The following is a 20,002-nucleotide window of genomic DNA, read 5'->3' on the forward strand; positions in this document are numbered from 1 at the left end:
TGGGACAACTCAAACCACCCCCCACCTTCACCATACACGAGGCCCCAGCATACAGTAAATTCATCCAAGACAAAAAAACATCCCCAAACCCAAAGGCTTTCATTGTTTTAAACAAGTACTGGTGGTCCACACGATCAAAAGCCTTCTCCTGATCCAAAGAAAGTAAACCCACATTTACATCAGACAGTTTACAAATGTCCAAAACATCTCTTATTAGAAACAAGTTGTCAACAATAGAGCGATCCTTGTGGACCAACAATCCCAGATACTCTTTCAACCTGTTTGAGAGACATTTATAAACAATTTTATATTCTGCACACAGCAAAGCAACAGGTCTCCAATTTTTTATGAGAGCCAAATCCCCCTTTTTTGGCAACAGTGAAAGTACCGCACGTTGACAAGATACAGGAAGAGAGCCCTCATGAAAAGATTCACACACCACTTCATAAAAATCCTCCCCAATAGACCCCCAAAAGTGCTTATAAAACTCAGATGGTAAACCATCAATGCCAGGGGCTCGGCCTGTTGAGAGCTGCATAACTGCTGTGGACAGCTCTTGCAGTGTAATGTCAGAGTCCAATGCGACTCTTTGCTCAGGTCCCAATTGAGGAAGACCGTGTAACAACTGTTCAGTACACAGAGAGTCACAATCCTCCGCCTTATAGAGGGCAGAATAGAAATCCACGGCATGTTGACGCATTTCACTGTCATCCGTGGTCACCTTCCCATCAGGGAGATGAAGGCAGACCATCTGTTTACGTTGCAATGTCGACTGTCCTAGGTTTTTTTTTAAACCACTAGGAGCATACATATCCTTGAGGGAAGCGAAACGAGACCTAATCAAGGCACCCTTCACTCTTTCATGCAGAAACGACCTCAATTCATGTTTCTTGTCCTGTAAGTTCATGACTAGTCCGGGGTCATTCTGAGTGAGCAACTTCAATTCAATAGATTTAATGTTCTGCTCAAGGGCCCTGATAGTCTCTTTAACTTCAATTCGAGACAGAGCAGTATACTGTTGACAAAATAATCGTATTTGGGCCTTCCCAACCTCCCACCATTGTCTCAAGGACTCAAAATTCCCTTTTGTAACCCTCCATTTTTCCCAAAACAACAAAAACCTTTCACAAAACATGACATCATGTAACAATTTAACATTAAAATACCAATAAGATGATGACCTTCGTGGACAGGACAAGTGAATATCAACAGTGACAATATGGTGATCAGAGAAACCCACAGGAGTAATGTCACACCTTCCAACCCTACTACAGTATTGCTCAGATACATACAACCTGTCTAACCTTGCTGCACTGACATGACCTTCATTAACTTTTAGCCATGTGTACTGCCTAACTTTTGCATTCCTTACTCTCCACACATCAGAAAGCTCAAACTCAGTTAATAGACCAGACAGACAAATTGCTGACCGTAGGTGAGGTTCTTCAGCGGTGCGATCAACAGTAAAATCCACTGTACAGTTCCAGTCCCCCCCTAAAACCATACACCCCTCTTGGTCACACTGTCTTAAGGTTTCCTTTATTTTATCAAAACCAACAATACGCTCTGTACCCTCAGTAGGAGCATAAACATTAAAACAAATAAAAAATAACAGAACATCCGCCTTGACCAATAAAACCCGACCCTTGACAATCTCTGTTGTAGATACCACAGTCACCCCTAAGCCTGAAGAAAACAAGATTGCCACCCCAGCACTGAAATTAGTACCATGACTGAGTATATGCTGCCCCTCCCACCACATACCCCAGTCAGCCTCATTTTCCTCATCACTATGTGTCTCCTGTAGGAAAACTACATTAAGCCTTTTCTGTTTTATTACTTTTAATACCCAAGCCCTCTTATTCCTGTCCCTTCCTCCATTAATATTGAGAGAACCTACCCTTAGTACCTCCATATAGAAAAGAAAAAGGAAAAGCAGAAGATACCACAGAGAAACCAGACAAAGAGAATAGAACACCCTATGAGGCATAATCATCATCATTATTTAAATTTTCTCTTAACCTGACCACGTTTCCCACCACCTTTTGCTGCTGCAACAGCAGTAACAAATTTCCTCAAGCGAAACCGCTTCTTCTCACTCAACTGGTCTAACCCCACCGTCTTCTGTAACATCACAGCTGACCTCACAAACTTATCAACATCAAAATAATCTGCCAATTTGACGGATTTCCCAAAAGTCTGATCCAGAAACCCATTTACCTCCTCTAGATCGTAAATTTAGTCCTCACCAGCTGATATCGTATCAAGAGAGATATCCATATCCTTCTCCTGATCCTCCTCAACTGAGGCCACAGACCACTGACTCCCCTCTACCACATCCCTTTCAACACTCCCCACTTGCACCCCATCACTCGTACCAGGCATCTCCTCCACTACCTGGGAGACTAGCCCCACCTGAACCCCATTACTCGTAGTGGGCATCTCCTCCACTACCTGGGAGACTAGCCCCACCTGAACCCCATTACTCGTAGTGGGCATCTCCTCCACTACCTGGGAGACTAGCCCCCCCTGTACCCCAGCACTCATAGTGGGCATCTCCTCCACTACCTGGGAGATGAGCTCCACATGAACCCTCTCCTGTAACCCATTACTTGTAGTGGGCATCTCCTCCACTACCTGGGAGATTAGCTCCACATGTACCCCCTCCTGTACCACAGCACTCGTACTGGGCACCTCCTCACCAGTCTGAGGAAATGGCCCTTCAGATCCATCCTTACCTTCTACAACAATTTTTTTCTGCTGCATAACATTTCCCTCTGGTACAAGTTGCACCTCTGTGCCCTCAACACGGACAACTTGTTCCTCAGCAACAGATGCGTGTGGCTGCTCTACCACTGTCAGCCCACCTCTTCCTACATCAGTGGGCCCAGGCGTTACGAGGACCACCTGCGCCCCTCCCTCTGCCTTCTCCCTTTTCGGGCAAGCATGTCGCTTATGACCAACATCCCCACACTCAAAACACCGTTGACTACCCGTACTAGCATAAGCCATATACAGTCTATTGTCATACTTGACTTTAAACGATAACTCCAAAGTCTGCTCCGGTGAGTCCAAAAACATAAACACCTGTCGCCGAAACGACATAACCTGTTTCAACGCCGGGTGTTTGCAACCCAATGGGACAACCTTAATTGAACTTGCAAACTTCCCAAAGCGCAATAACTCACACTCCAATAGCTCATTGGGAATAAAAGGCGGTACATTCGAAATCGTTACCCTTGTTGACAGAGAAAATTGGCGTAACTTTAATAAACATACCTTTAAGAAGTACGCCGTGCTCAACCATACGATCGACAAGGCGCTCTTCTTTAAGAAATACCACCACCGCTTTATTCATCCGTGAAGCATAAGCAACATTCTCATATCCTACCTTCTCTCCTACGGCGACCAGAAACTCCTCCACCGTGACAGTAGCTTCAGTAACACACCTAAAGCCGTGCCGAAGTGACAGGGACGGCGTCCCGATTCGGGCCGCCATCCCCACCAAAATCAGGGTAATTTCGACACGAAAAACAATATACTTAATTCTACCACAAAAAAAAAAATAGAAATAATAACCTTAATTATGCATAGAAGAAAAAAGGATATCACCAAGAAAAGGAAAACCCAGGATATCCAACTCTACACAACACTCGCACTTAGCACTCACTCAAACAATTCCCAGCATGCACCAAACACTCCCAGCATGCAGAGAGAGAGAGAGAGAGAGAGAGAGAGAGACAGAGACAGAGAGAGATACAGAGACAGAGCGATAGAGAGAGAAAGACAGAGAGAGACAGAGACAGAGCGATAGAGAGAGAGAGACAGAGAGAGACAGAGAGAGAGAGACAGAGAGAGAGAGAGAGAGAGTGGGAGAGAGATGAGGGAGAGAGAGAGAGAGAGAGAGAGAGAGAGAGAGAGAGAGAGAGAGAGAGAGAGAGAGAGAGACAGAGACAGAGACAGAGACAGAGACAGAGCGATAGAGATAGAGAGAGATAGAGAGAGAGAGACAGAGACAGAGACAGAGGAGCATCAGAGGGAGAAAATAAAAGCTCTAAGAGGGAGAACTTCTAAGGCTAAAGCTCTCTCACTCTTGTGCTCTACTTTATGCTCTGTGTGTGTGTGTGTGTGTGTGCGTGCGTACGTACGTGCGTGCGTGTGTGAGTGCGTGCGTGTTCAGTCTGTGGCCTCCCTTACCTGATCGCATGCTTCCCTACATGGTGAGAGCTCCTCAGCATGGTGGCAGCAGGAGGAATCTGTGGAGGAGAAACACAGACAGACAGACAGACAGACTCATGGTCAATACGACGTCAGCTGTTGTGAAGGAAGTTGTCAAGGAAGTGAGTTTGTGTTTATACAGGACCTCCCGCCCTCATCATTTTTCGGATCAAGCATAAATTGGCTTTTAGTCTTTGCTTTGAGACAGTAGCATTCACTCACTCCCCACCTTGTTTCATCTTAAGCCCCGGAGAGACTTTTCCAGGTGGGTGGCACCTTGAAATCCACCCATATACATTTACATTTTAGTCATTTAGCAGACGCCCTTATCCAGAGCGACTTACAGTTAGTGAGTGCATACATTTTTCTTTTCATACTGGCCCCCCGTGGGAAACGAACCCACAACCCTGGCGTTGCAAGCGCCATGCTCTACCAACTGAGCTACATGGGACCTCACATATACAGTATATAACGGATTCACAGTGGCTTAGAAACACAGTTCAGCTTTGGGGTTACCGTGATGTATTGATATTGGCATTACAGAGGAGCTTATGTATTTGTCTCAACACACCTATTTCATACTTGGTGTGCGTCTGAGATCTGGATTAGGCTGTAGTTTTTTCAACCCTTTCACAGCAACAAGAGATGTCTTCTTGAGGTGGCTTTGGTCTCAAGACCTTCACCCCAATGTAACCAAATCAAAGCGCATAACTCAAATACAACAATGGCCATTCAATGAATCATGAAACAATGAGAGAGAGAGAGAGAGAGAGGGAGGGAGAGAGAGAGAGAGAGAGAGAGAGAGAGGGAGAGAGAGAGAGGGAGAGGGAGAAAGTGAGAAAGAAAGAGAGAGAGAGAGAGAGAGAGAGAGAGAGAGAGAGAGAGAGAGAGAGCGAGAGAGAGAGAGAGAGAGAGAGAGAGAGAGGGGGGGGGGTGGAGGAGAGAAAGAGAGAGTGAGAGTGAGAGCGAGAGAGAGAGAGAGAGAGAGAGAGAGGGAGGGGATGGAGGAGAGAAAGAGAGAGTGAGAGCGAGAGCGAGCAAGAGAGAGAGAGAGAGAGAGAGAGAGAGAGAGAGAGAGAGAGAGAGAGAGAGAGCGAGAGAGAGGGAGAGAGGGAGAGAGAGAGAGGGAGAGGGAGAAAGTGAGAAAGAAAGAGAGAGAGAGAGAGAGAGAGAGAGAGAGAGAGAGAGAGAGAGAGAGAGAGAGAGAGAGAGAGAGAGAGAGAGAGAGAGAGAGAGAGAGAGAGAGAGGGAGGGGATGGAGGAGAGAAAGAGAGAGCAAGAGCGAGAGCGAGAGAGAGAGAGAGAGAGAGAGAGAGCGAGGGGATGGAGGAGAGGGGGGGGGGGATGGAGGAGAGAGAAGAAGGGGGATGGAGGAGACGTATATGCTCAGGCCAGACATACATATAGCTTTACGAATAATAATCACAACAACAACAAACAAAGTCTTACAAAAACATATTATCATCTGTTTATTATTGTTTATGCTCCTGAGAAAATGTAATCTCTATCTGTCAATCGCTCCAGCTATTTATCTTTCAGCTCGGCCCAGACGAGGCCTTCCTCTCCTCTTCCTCTCCTCTTCCTCTCTTACTCCTCTTCCATTTCTGTATGATCCAATCAAAACCTCTATTTCAGATTCTATCAGTTTGTCATCAAGGCAAAGGGTGGCTACTTTGAAGAATCTGAAATATAAAATATACTTTGATTTGTTTAACACTTTTTTGGTTACTACATGATTCCATATGTGTTATTTCATAGTTTTGATGTCTTCACTATTATTCTACAATGTAGAAAATAGTAAAAAATAAAGAAAAACCCTTGAATGAGTAGGTGTGTCCAAACTTTTGACTGGTAGTGTGTATATACAGTATGTTGTATGTATGTATGTATGTATGTATGTATTGTATGTATGTATGTATGTATGTATGTATGTATGTATGTATGTATGTATGTATGTATATATATTATATATATATATATATATATATATATATATATATAAAATAGTGTGTATAGACATTATGGACATTATGGACATAAATGCATAGAAAAGGTGTGTACAGCATTAGTTATATAGGATGAGCCTTGACTAGAATACATTATACACATATGAAGTGTGTAAAACTATATGTAAACATTATTAAAGTGACCAGTGTTCAATGACTATGTACAGTCGTGGTCAAAAGTTATGAGAATGACACAAGTATTGGTCTTCACAAAGTTCGCTGCTTCAGTGTTATGAGATATTTTTGTCAGATGTTACTATGGTATACTGAAGTATAATTACAAGCATTCCATAAGTGTCAAAGGCTTTCATTGACAATGACATTCAGTTTATGCAAAGAGTCAATATTTGCAGTGTTGACCCTTCTTTTTCAAGACCTCTGCAATCTTCCTGGCATGCTGTCAATTAACTTCTGGGCCACATCCTGACTGATGGCAGCCCATTCTTGCATAATCAATGCTTGGAGTTTGTCAGAATTTGTGGGGTTTTGTTTGTCCACCCGCCTCTTGAGGATCGACCACAAAATCTCAATGGGATTAAGGTCTGGGGAGTTTCCTGGCCATGGACCCAAAATGTCGATGTTTTGTTCCCCAAGCCACTTAGCTATCACTTTTGCCTTATGGCAAGGTGCTCCATCATGCTGGAAAAGGCATTGGTCGTCACCAAACTGTTCTTGGATGGTTGGGAGAAGTTGCTCTCGGAGGATGTGTTGGTACCATTCTTTATTCATGGATGTGTTCTTAGGCAAAATTGTGAGTGAGCCCACTCCCTTGGCTGAGAAGCAACCCCACACATGAATGGTCTCAGGATGCTTTACTGTTGACATGACACAGGACTGATGGTAGCGCTCACCTTGTCTTCTCCGGACAAGGTGTTTTCCGGATGCCCCAAACAATCGGAAAGGGGATTCATCAGATAAAATGACTTTACCCCAGTCCTCAGCAGTCCAATCCCTGTACCTTTTGCAGAATATCAGTCCGTCCCTGATGTTTTTCCTGGAGAGAAGTGGCTTCTTTGCTGCCCTTACATTTACATTTACATTTTAGTCATTTAGCAGACGCTCTTATCCAGAGCGACTTACAGGAGCAATTAGGGTTAAGTGCCTTGCTCAAGGGCACATTAACGTCATTTAGCAGACGCTCTTTGCCAGAGCGACTCACAAATTGGTGCGTTCACCCTATAGCCAGTGGGATAACCACTTTACAATTTGGGGGGGGGGGGGGGGGGGGGGTTAGAAGGACACCAGGCCATCTTCCAAAAGTCTTCACCTCACTGTGCTTGCAGATGCACTCACACTTGCCTGCTGCCATTCCTGAGCAAGCTCTGCACTGGTGGTGCCCCGATCCCGCAGCTGAATCAACTTTAGGAGACGGTCCTGGCGCTTGCTGGACTTTCTTGGGCGCCCTGATGCCTTCTTCACAACAATTGAACCTCTCTCCTTGAAGTTCTTGATGATCCGATAATGGTTGATTTAGGTGCAATCTTACTAGCAGCAATATCCTTGCCTGTGAAGCCCTTTTTGTGCAAAGCAATGATGATGGCACGTGTTTACTTGCAGGTAACCATGGTTAACAGAGGAAGAACAATGATTTCAAGCACCACCTTTTTAAAGCTTCCAGTCTGTTATTCTAACTCAATCAGCATGACATAGTGATCTCCAGCCTTGTCCTCGTCAACACTCTCACCTGTGTTAACGAGAGAATCACTGACATGATGGCAGCTGGTACTTTTGTGGCAGGGCTGAAATGCAGTGGAAATGTTTTTTTAGGGGATTAAGTTCATTTTCATGGCAAAGAGGGACTTTGCAATTAATTGCAATTCATCTGATCACTCTTCATGACATTCTGGAGTATATGCAAATTGCCATCATCAAAACTGAGGCAGCAGACTTTGTGAACATTAGTATTTGTGTCATTCTCAAAACGTTTGACCACGCCTGTACATAGGGCAGTAGTCTCTAAGGTGCAGGGTAGCCGGCTAGTAACAGTGACTAAGTTCAGGGCAGGGTACTGGGCGGAGGCTGGCTAGAGATGACTATTTAACAGTTTGAGTGAGAGGTTATTTTCCTGGCACCACTCCGCCAGGGCCCTCATCTCCTCACTGTAGGCTGTCTCGTTAATGTTGGTAATCAGGCCTACCACTGTTGTGTCGTCTGCAAACTTGATGATTGAGTTGGAGACGTGCGTTGCCACGCAGAACTGGGAGTACAGGAGGGTGCTGAGCACGCACCCTTGTGGGGCCCCTGTGTTGAGGATCAGCGTAGTGGAGGTATTGTTTCCTACCTTCACCACCTGGGGGCGGTCCGTCAGGAAGTCCAGGACGCTGTGGCACAGGGCGGGGTTCAGACCCAGGGCCCCGAGCTTAGTGATGAGCTTGGAGGGCACTATGGTGTTGAAGGCTGAGCTGTAGTCAATGAACAGCATTCTTACATTGGTATTCCTCTTGTCCAGATGGGATAGGGCAGTGTGCAGTGCGATGGCAATTGTGTCTTCCGTGGATATGCAAATTGTAGTGGGTTCAGGGTGTCGGGTAAGGTGGAGACGATATGTAACTAGCCTCTCAAAGCACTTCACGATGACTGAAGTGAGTCGTACAGTTACCTTCGCTTTCTTGGGTACAGGAACAATGGTGGACATCTTGAAGTAAGTGGGGACAACAGACTGGGTTAGGGAGAGATGTCCGTAAACACTCCAGAAAGCCGGTCTGCTCTGAGGACGCAGCTTGGGATGCCGTCTGGGCCCCCAGAGTTAAAACGCTTAAATGGAGAGAATGAGAGCTCACAGTCCTCGTGAGCAGGGGGTGGCCCGTTTCGGCTGCACTGTTCTTTCCTTGAAACAGGGACAGTATATCTGGAGAGAGCCATGATTCTGTAAAACAGAGTATGTTACAGTCCCTGATGTCTCTCTGGAAGGAGATCCTCGCCCTGAGCTCATCTACTTTATTATCCAGAGACTGAACGTTAGTGAGTAATATACTCGGAAGCAGTGGATGGTATGCACGCCTCCTGAGTCAGACTAAAAGGCGATATCTTGGAGCAGCCCCTGGGATGAGTGGAATTGCCTCAGGGGGTACAAACAAAACATCAAATTCAGGAAAGTCGAATTCCTTGTTGAAATGCTGGTGAGTGACCGCCAATCTAATATCTAAAAGTTATTTTCGGCTGTAGGTAATAATGCAATAAACTTGAAATAACAGCCCCCCCCCAAAAAAAATAAAAAATGTATACTGCAAAGTTGCTAAGGAGCTAGGAACAGGGCGACGATGTCTGTCAGCTCCATCTTGTAGTTTTGTAGTTAAAGGAAAATACGAATCACTGTTGCATTCAGTCTATGTCTTATGATAATCTTGAGCAAATTAATTAATTAGTTTAATACATTTATATGATATCCTACTAAGTTCAATACCTTTTGAATATTGTTGAATTCCATTTTAATGTCTGGATTCCGTGATTCCGTCCGTGTTCTCCGCAACACAGATTTTATTGGGCCCCTATTGGTCGGGGTGCAGATGGACCATTGTGGGGGGCAAGTGGCACGGTGGGGTGTGTGTTGGTGTGTGTGTGTTGGTGTGTGTGTGTGTATACCCTATGTATCATGTATCTTGCCAGTTTTTGTATACACCGTACCTGCTCCTACTCTTTGAACTGTGATCGGGCTGCAACAATACAAATACTAAAGAGTGAATGAACTATACATCCTCTTCAAAACAACTACACTGAAATGTTTTCCCAACACTTTCCAGTCACTGTATTGGAGTCTTTCTTCAGCCAGCCTGTAGAGTGTGTAAGTAGTCACACAAACACACACACACACACACACACACACACACACACACACACACACACGCACGCACGCACGCACACACACACACACACACACACACACACACACACAGTCTTGCGCAGCTAACCTTGTAGGGACACACAATTCAGTCCCATTCAAAATCCTATTTTCCCTAACCCCTAACCCTAACCCTAACCCCTAACCTCAACCCTAACCCTAACCTTAACCCAAAAGCCTAACTTTAATCCTAACCCTAAACCTAACCCTAGCTCCTAACCCTAACCCTAAAACTAACCCTATCTCCTAACCCTAACCCTAAACCTAATTCTAACCCTCACACTAATTCTAACATTAACCCTAAACCCCCTAGAAATAGCATTTGACCTTGTGGGTAACAGCAAAATGTCCCCAGTTGGTCAACATTTTCTTGGATTACTATTCTTGTGGGGACTTCTGGTCCCCACAAGTATAGTTAAACACGTCCACACACACACACAGTAAGTGTGTGCACGGTTATACTGTATGAATATTAAAATATGAATATTAGAATAGAATATAAGACTTTAGTATTCAGTCATGACTGTTATGTGGGATGATAAATAACATTGTGACTGTTTGCTACAGGTTAGTTAGAGGTAGTCTTTGCTGTAGCATCTCTCTCTCTGCTCCCCTCAACAGATCCCCAGCCTCTCACCTCCACAGCCGCAGCATTTACAGCCCCAGCCTCTCACCTCCACAGCTGCAGCATTTACAGCCCCAGCCTCTCACCTCCACAGCTGCAGCAATAGATCCCCATCTGTCAGTGTGCAGTACACCTCGTCTCTCCTACAACCCCATCTGTCAGTGTGCAGTACACCTCGTCTCTCCTATGACCCCATCTGTCAGTGTGCAGTACACCTCGTCTTTTCCCTGTGTGATACCCTTTACTTCTCTTCAAATCAAATCAAAGTTGATTTATTGGTCCCAGATTTGCAGATGTTATCCTTCACGAAGGGCGGGAATCGATCTTGTCAGACACGCCGCTTTCGTCAGCGGGACGGAGACATCTGGCAAGGCATAGCCATCCCCATTTAGTGTCTCTGCAACCGGATATAAAAAGGGACTGTCCTGGAAGATCACAGGGCTGAGCACTCATAGCACATGCATCCCGACATTCCAAGTATACAATGCACAGACTGGTGGCTAATAACAAAGAAGGAAGGAGGGAGGGAGGAGAGACGAAGGAGGGAGGAAGGAGACAGGAAGGAAGGAGGGAGGAAGGACGGAGGAAGGAGAGAGGAAGGAGGGAGTAAGGAGGGAGGAAGGAGGGAGGAAGGAGAGAGGAAGGAGGAAGGAGGGAGGGAGGAAGGAGAGAGGAAGGAGGAAGGAGGGAGGAAGGAGAAAGGAGAGAGGAAGGGGGGAGGAAGGAGTGAGGAAAGGAAGGAGGGAGGAAGAAGGGAGGAAGGAGAGAGGAAGGAGGTAGTAAGGAGGGAGGAAGGAAGGAAGGAGGGAGGAAGGAGACAGGAAGGAGAAAGGAGAGAGGAAGGAGGGAGGAAGGAGTGAGGAAAGGAAGGAGGGAGGAAGAAGGGAGGAAGGAGAGAGGAAGGAGAGAGGAAGGAGGTAGTAAGGAGGGAGGAAGGAAGGAAGGAGGGAGGAAGGAGAAAGGAGGGAGGGAGGAAGGAGAGAGGAAGGAGAGAGGGAGGATGAAGGAGGGAGGAAGGAGAGAGGGAGGAAGGAGAGAGGAAGGAGGGAGGAAGGAAGGAAGGAAGGAAGGAAGGAAGGAAGGAAGGAAGGAAGGAAGGAAGGAAGGAAGGAAGGAAGGAAGGAAGGAAGGAAGGAAGGAAGGAAGGAAGGAAGGATGGAGGAAGGAGGGAGGAGGAGGGAGGAAGGAGGGAGGAAGGAGGGGGGAAGGATGGAGGAAGGAGGGAGGAAGGAGGGAGGTAGCAGAGACGAAGCAGAGAGGCAGGAGGGAACAGTATCAGGACCCACTGAGAAAGTTACAAACCTTGACCCAAGAGTCATTTTCACAAAGCATTGTACCATATGTAAAATATGTAGAATAAAACGCAATGTGAGACGACCATCTTTAAGTCACTACAGCTACGTTAAGTAGCCTCACCCAGGGCTGTAAATAGAGTTCAACAAACTATCCTCCATAGTCCCATGACAATAACAATCCAGTTGACATTCCTGCCAGAATGTATGTCTTCAGGTGCCAATACGGCACCTGTTAAAAGTCCCCATTTGAAACGCTGTCTATGGCTCTGGTGCTCACCCATGCCTCTGTAGTGTGAGTGAGTACAGTAGCTGTGTGTGTGGCCCTGTGTGGTTGGAGTTAACCCCTCGGTCCACACCACCGATCTGTTTGATGCTGGAGTCTTGGCACCAGCCAGACTGAGACAGGCCAGTGTTGTGTCTGTCTTTCTCTAGTGGGCTGGCCGAGGCCTTGGGTTGGTTCAGCTGCTTCATTCAGCTGTTTTCTTTGCTTAGCTTACTGTATATTTGGACCCATATTCACAAAACATCTGAGAGCAGGAGTGCTGATCTGGGATCAGTTTAGCCTTCTTAGATCATAATGAATAACATTATACGGACAGAAGGGACCTGATCCTAGATCAGCACTTTTACTCTGAGACGCTTTGTGAGATTTGACAAAGCAGCTTGAGGCTCTAACAGTTAGAGTGTGTGTTTATTCTGGCCGGCCCGGGATGGCTGCATTTTTTTGCTCACTGCCTTCCTACGGTCCGAAAAAAGTTGTTTCCAGTTTTCAGCGGGCTTCAAACGAGAGTGAAAATAGCAGCAGCGCTAGCCCTGGCTGAAACGTATAGCTGCCGGTAAAGAGTGGAATTTCAATGCGCGGGCCCCAAAAACACTGCTCCACGTTTCCTGCCAGTCTGCTTCCTGCGCGGACGCTCTTGTGGAGGTTGCCTTGTCTTTCGCTTTTGTGTCATTTCTCTCCAAACAACTCAAACCATATTAAACCTCTCCATTTTAGAGCCGAAAATGTCAATAATATAACAAGCAGAGACAAAAATATACTTTGCAATCTCATAATCTCTACTATTGTGTCTCGAAACTCAGGCTAGGCTGTCCTCCTCTCACCATCGGGGCTATAAACACACATGAACACAATGGTGAATAGTCATGGATACTTGTCTGATGTTTGGTCTGCTCCCGCATTCCTCTGTGGCAGCCTGAACCCTCTAGGGGAGATTTTAATGCCTCGGGGTCAAAGGTGACTTCCTGTGCATTCATTAATTGCAATCTGACATAAGCAGGGAGGCATTAAGGGATCAGTCTGTTGTGAAGACGGGGGGAGAGACTAGAGGCACTCAGGTTTCCTTTCAATAAAACTCTTCCTGTGGCCTGATTCAATGAAAATACTGTATATGTATGAACTACATGAAAATATATATACACACTACAATTAAAATACACTGTATATACAAAAATATGTGGACACCCCTTCAAATTAGTGGATTCGGCTATTTCAGCCACACCCGTTGCTGACAGGTGTATAAAACCAAGCACACAGCCGTGCAATCTCCATAGACAAACATTGGCAGTAGAATGGCCCGTACTGAAGAGCTCAGTGACTTTCAAGTTTAAGAATAATCCTGACTAATTTGTTCTGAGATGTCTGCAATTTTTTTTTTTATTATCTTGGGGGCACTATTGTACCAGGAAGAGCACGCATAGTCAAAGTGGCACTGAACAAGAGCCCCTGCCAATGTCCCCATTGCATTCTTATCCAGATATTTGGAGGTTCTTGCCAGAAACCTAATTTTATGGTTCACTTTGGAGATACATTTTGTGCCGTGCTCTCCCCTGTCAGATGGTTATCTAGCACACATCCAAGATACTTAACAGAGTCTTTTGCTGCAACTAAAGTTAGCAAAAAAAGAAACGTCCTTTTTTCAGGACCCTTTCTTTCAAAGATAATTTGTAAAAATCCAAATAACTTCACAGATCTTCATTGTAAAGGGTTTAAACACTGTTTCCCATGCTTGTTCAATGAACCATAAACAATTAATGAACATGCACCTGTGGAACGGTCGTTAAGACACTAACAGCTTACAGACGGTAGGCAATTAAGGTCACAGTTATGAAAACGTAGGACACTAAAGAGGCCTTTCTACTGACTCTGAAAAACACCAAAAGAAAGATGCCCAGGGTCCCTGCTCATCTGCGTGAACGTGCCTTAGGCATGCTGCAAGGAGGCTGCAGATGTGGCCAGGGCAATAAATTGCAATGTCCGTACTGTGAGACGCCTAAGACAGCGCTACAGGGAGACAGGACGGACAGCTGATTGTCCTCGCAGTGGTAGACCACGTGTAACAACACCTGCACAGGATCGGTACATCCAAACATCACACCTTCGGGACAGGTACAGGATGGCACCAACAACTGCCTGAGTTACACCAGGAACGCAAAAAGTGCTCTTCACTGACGAGACGCGGTTTTGTCTCACCAGGGGTGATGGTCGGATTCGCGTTTATCGTCGAAGGAATGAGCGTTACACCGAGGCCTGTACTCTGGAGCGGGATCGATTTGGAGGTGGAGGGTCCGTCATGGTCTGGGGCGGTGTGTCACAGCATCATCGGACTGAGCTTGTTGTCATTGCAGGCAATCTCAACACTGTGTGTTACAGGGAAGACATCCTCCTCCCTCATGTGGTACCCTTCCTGCAGGCTCATCCTGACATGACCCTCCAGCATGGCAATGCCACCAGCCATACTGCTCGTTCTGTACGTGATTTCCTGCAAGACAGGAATGTCAGTGTTCTGCCATGGCCAGCGAAGAGCCCGGATCTCAATCCCATTGAGCACGTCTGGGACCTGTTGGATCGGAGGGTGAGGGCTAGGGCCATTCCCCCCAGAAATGTCTGGGAACTTGCAGGTGCCTTGGTGGAAGAACTGGCAAATCTGGTGCAGTCCATGAGGAGGAGATGCACTGCAGTACTTAATGCAGCTGGTGGCCACACCAGATACTGACTGTTACTTTTGATTTTGACCCCCCCTTTGTTCAGGGACACATTATTCAATTTATGTTAGTCACATGTCTGTGGAACTTGTTCAGTTTGTCTCAGTTGTTGAATCTTGTTATGTTCATACAAATATTTACACGTTAAGTTTGCTGAAAATAAACGCAGTTGACAGTGAGAGGACGTTTCTTTTTTTGCTGAGTTTACTATGTCACCTACTACCACCTTAAAATCAGGGGATTTCCTCAGTTTCACCTTGGACCCGAACAAGATGGACTCTGTTTTTCCAATGTCACGATCGTCGATAGAGGAAGTGGACCAATGCGCAGCGTGAGATGCGTACATAATATTATTTAGTACACCACAGTGAACAAAACAACAAACGATACGTGAAGTCCTACGGTACAAACACAAACCAAAAGGAACAAGAAACCACACCAAACGAATGCCTTACGGCTACCTAAGTATGGCTCCCAATCAGAGACAACGAGCTTCAGCCGTCTCTGATTGGGAGCCACCCTGGCCAACATAGAAACCCAAAACTAGAACCTAACACCCTGGCTCAACATACGAGAGTCCCCAGAGCCAGGGCGTGACATCCAAGGTGAAGTGACAGCTTATTGCCATATAGCCATTTACTGACATTCAGAAGATCAGCACTGAGGGCTTTCTCAACCACCTTTTTGTCTTTGTGGGAAACCAACAGTGCAGAATCATCTGCATATAGGATAAGGTCACATGTACAGGGAGATTTCAGATCATTTATATACAATAGAAAGAAAAGTGGACCCAGCAAACTCCCTTGGGGTACCCCGCAGTTCAACATTTTGGTTTTAGACAGGGTCCCATCCACCATCTGTTTTCTACCTTGCAGGTAAGAGCTAACCCATTTTACTGCTAAGTTGTTATAGTTTGATTAACAGAATGTCATGATCCACTGTATCGAACGCCTTTTGGAGATCTAAGATAACCACAACATGTCCCTCCGTCTACTTCCTTCCTGATGTGGTCAGTTAGATATAGTAGGCAAGTGTCTGTGGAATGGGATTGCCTAAAGCCAGATTGGCGCTCATAGAATAGGTTATATAAGGAAATATAACTGTCAATCTGCTTGAACATAATCCTTTCCATGACCTTTGATAAAACACACAGGATTGAGACAGGCCGATAGTCTCCATTATCTGACTTATTCTCTTTTTTATATAAAGGAATGACCCTTGTGAGTTTTAGTTCACTGGGAAAACACCCTAGTTCAATAGACTGATTTACAATGTGTGTTACACATTGTGTGACGCCATGTCTGCAACCATGGACTTGGGTGATGTAACCTTTCCTCCAATGTCCAAGCTAAAATTTTGAGCTTTGGTCTTTCAACTGTTACTGTAACCTAACAGCTTCAGACGCTTCCATACAGTGGGGGGAAAAAGTATTTAGTCAGCCACCAATTGTGCAAGTTCTCCCACTTAAAAAGATGAGAGAGGCCTGTAATTTTCATCATAGGTACACGTCAACTATGACAGACAAATTGAGAAAAAAAAATCCTGAAAATCACATTGTAGGATTTTTAATGAATTTATTTGCAAATTATGGTGGAAAATAAGTATTTGGTCACCTACAAACAAGCAAGATTTCTGGCTCTCACAGACCTGTAACTTCTTCTTTAAGAGGCTCCTCTGTCCTCCACTCGTTACCTGTATTAATGGCACCTGTTTGAACTTGTTATCAGTATAAAAGACACCTGTCCACAACCTCAAACAGTCACACTCCAAACTCCACTATGGCCAAGACCAAAGAGCTGTCAAAGGACACCAGAAACACAATTGTAGACCTGCACCAGGCTGGGAAGACTGAATCTGCAATAGGTAAGCAGCTTGGTTTGAAGAAATCAACTGTGGGAGCAATTATTAGGAAATGGAAGACATACAAGACCACTGATAATCTCCCTCGATCTGGGGCTCCACGCAAGATCTCACCCCGTGGGGTCAAAATGATCACAAGAACGGTGAGCAAAAATCCCAGAACCACACGGGGGGACCTAGTGAATGACCTGCAGAGAGCTGGGACCAAAGTAACAAAGCCTACCATCAGTAACACACTACGCCGCCAGGGACTCAAATCCTGCAGTGCCAGACGTGTCCCCCTGCTTAAGCCAGTACATGTCCAGGCCCGTCTGAAGTTTGCTAGAGTGCATTTGGATGATCCAGAAGAGGATTGGGAGAATGTCATATGGTCAGATGAAACCAAAATATAACTTTTTGGTAAAAACTCAACTTGTCGTGTTTGGAGGACAAAGAATGCTGAGTTGCATCCAAAGAACACCATACCTACTGTGAAGCATGGGGGTGGAAACATCATGCTTTGGGGCTGTTTTTCTGCAAAGGGACCAGGACAACTGATCCGTGTAAAGGAAAGAATGAATGGGGCCATGTATCGTGAGATTTTGAGTGAAAACCTCCTTCCATCAGCAAGGACATTGAAGATGAAACGTGGCTGGGTCTTTCAGCATGACAATGATCCCAAACACAACGCCCCAGCAACGAAGGAGTGGCTTCGTAAGAAGCATTTCAAGGTCCTGGAGTGGCCTAGCCAGTCTCCAGATCTCAACCCCATAGAAAATCTTTGGAGGGAGTTGAAAGTCCGTGTTGCCCAGCGACAGCCCCAAAACATCACTGCTCTAGAGGAGATCTGCATGGAGGAATGGGCCAAAATACCAGCAACAGTGTGTGAAAACCTTGTGAAGACTTACAGAAAACGTTTGACCTGTGTCATTGCCAACAAAGGGTATATAACAAAGTATTGAGACATTTTTGTTATTGACCAAATACTTATTTTCCACCATAATTGTTTTCCTCATTCTGTCTGTCATAGTTGACGTGTACCTATGATGAAAATTACAGGCCTCTCTCATCTTTTTAAGTGGGAGAACTTGCACAATTGGTGGCTGACTAAATACTTTTTCCCCCCACTGTATGGAAGCGTCTGAAGCTGTTAGGTTACAGTAACAGTTGAAAGACCAAAGCTCGAAATTTTAGCTTGGACATTGGAGGAAAGGTTACATTACCCAAGTCCATGGTTGCAGACATGGCGTCACACACATGGCGCCCCCACTGTAATTTACTCGGATTGTTCCTATTTTCAACTATTTTGTGATTAAAATAATCTTTCTTGGCTTTCTGTATCATCCTGTTGACCTCATTTCTTCATTTCTTATCATCTATAAATATTTAATCTGCCCTGGATTTCCTAAACTCCAGAAAGTGTTCATTTCTACGCCTAATTGCCTTTAACATGTTATAGTTTATCCATGGTTCTGTTCTTTGCTTAATTCGAACATATTTTACTGGACCCTGCTTATCTACAGCATCTAAAAACAATGATTTAAAAATGGCACCAGGCATTTCAATACAGCAGACCAGTCCAATTTGCTCAAACAATTAACAAAAATATCTGCACTATAATTCTTCATAGACCTAATCATTATTAAGTAAAAAAAAAAAAAACCTTCCTACTACAGAAAATGATGGAATGATCACTGAGCCCATAGTGTCCAACCCCACTGTTTGATATGCTTGATCAATCGAAACCAACACAAGGTCAATGATGGTTTGGGTGGAAGGACAGACCCTGTTGGCTCATTAATCTGCTGATGTAAAGCAAACAGATTACAAAAAATTCTTAAGAGCTTTAAAAGTAGCATGGCCCTTTTTGAGCATGTCTGTATTAAAATCACAAGTCTGTACAATTGGAACAAGTCTCCTCCAACAATAGATAAAACTTGTACTGGTCTGGTGGTCTGCAACAGGTTCTGCCTATAACGGGGGTTTTTTTTGGTACTAAAATCACCAACCACACCGCTTCAATCTCGTCATGGTTCAAATGTGATCTATAGTTGAACCCAATATCTGATCTTACATAAATACAAGCTCCCCCACCTTTTGCGATTGCGGTTTCTTCGAATCACGACATAATTTTCAACATTCAATCTCAGCGTTTCCTATTGAACCATCTAACCATGTTTCGGTAAAGCAAAGCGCTCCCAACTTACAGTTACTGGAGAGTAGGCGAATATCCTCAATCTTAGGAAGAAGACTTCTAACGTTGAGATGAAGGATGTGTAGTCCTCTCGTAGAAAACACCTTTTCTAGAGTCAAGTTCTCCTCATCGGTTGGAATTGTCAGCCGACATTGTACACTTGAGTGTTGATTCCATGCAGTCCAATCGCATCAATGAAGCTCCTTCCAGGGTTCGCGCTGGCATCTGAACAGGGGCAACACTCACTACCGAGTTCCAAACTGCCTCTGGAAGCAACGTCAGCACAAGAACTGTTCGTCGGGAGCTTCATGAAATGGCTGAGCAGCCGCACACACAAGATCACTGCCAAGCATCGGCTGGAGTGGTGTAAAGTTCGCCGCCATTGGACTCTGGAGCAGTGGAAACGCGTTCTCTGGAGTGATGAATCACGCCTCACCATCTGGCATGGACGAATCTGGGTTTGGCGGATGCCAGGAAAACGCTACCTGCCTTAATGCATAGTGCCAACTGTAAAGTTCGGTGGAAGAGGAATAATGGTCTGTGGCTGTTTTTCATGGTTCGGGCTAGGCCCCTTAGTTCCAGTGAAAGGAAATCTTAACGCTACAGCATACAATGACATTCTAGACAATTCTATGCTTCCAACTTTGTGGCAACAGTTTGGGGAAGGCCCTTTCCTGTTTCAGCATGACAATGCCTCCGAGCACAAAGCGAGGTCCATATAGAAAAGGTTTGTCGAGATCGGTGAGGAAGAACTTGACTGGCCTGCACAGAGCCCTGACCTCAACCCCATCGATCAACTTTGGGATGAATTGGAACGCCGGCTGCGAGCCAGGCCTAATCGCCCAACATCAGTGCCCGCAGCAATGTTTTTCAACATCTACTGGAAAGCCTTCCCAGAAGAGTGGAGGCTGTTATAGCAGTAAAGGGGGGGACCAACTCCATATTAATGCCCGTGATTTTGGAATGAGACGTTCGACGAGCAGGTGTCCACATACTTTTGGT

The 20,002-nt window shown here is 45.3% G+C and overlaps 1 protein-coding gene across 1 annotated transcript in view; it reads right to left on the reverse strand.

The window, feature by feature from the left end:
- LOC311108856 (reversion-inducing cysteine-rich protein with Kazal motifs-like) overlaps nucleotides 1–20,002 on the reverse strand; it is a gene marked incomplete at its 5' end in the record, with an annotated part of 98,758 nt that overhangs the window by 56,159 nt on the left and 22,597 nt on the right. The window contains one exon of the mRNA XM_084151625.1: nucleotides 4,198–4,256. Within this exon, the coding sequence (XP_084007751.1) occupies nucleotides 4,198–4,256 (59 nt within the window). The remainder of the gene's footprint in view (nucleotides 1–4,197; nucleotides 4,257–20,002) is intronic.

This window comes from Coregonus lavaretus (assembly GCF_964263955.1).
Source record: "Coregonus lavaretus genome assembly, chromosome: 34".
Taxonomy (NCBI): domain Eukaryota; kingdom Metazoa; phylum Chordata; class Actinopteri; order Salmoniformes; family Salmonidae; genus Coregonus; species Coregonus lavaretus.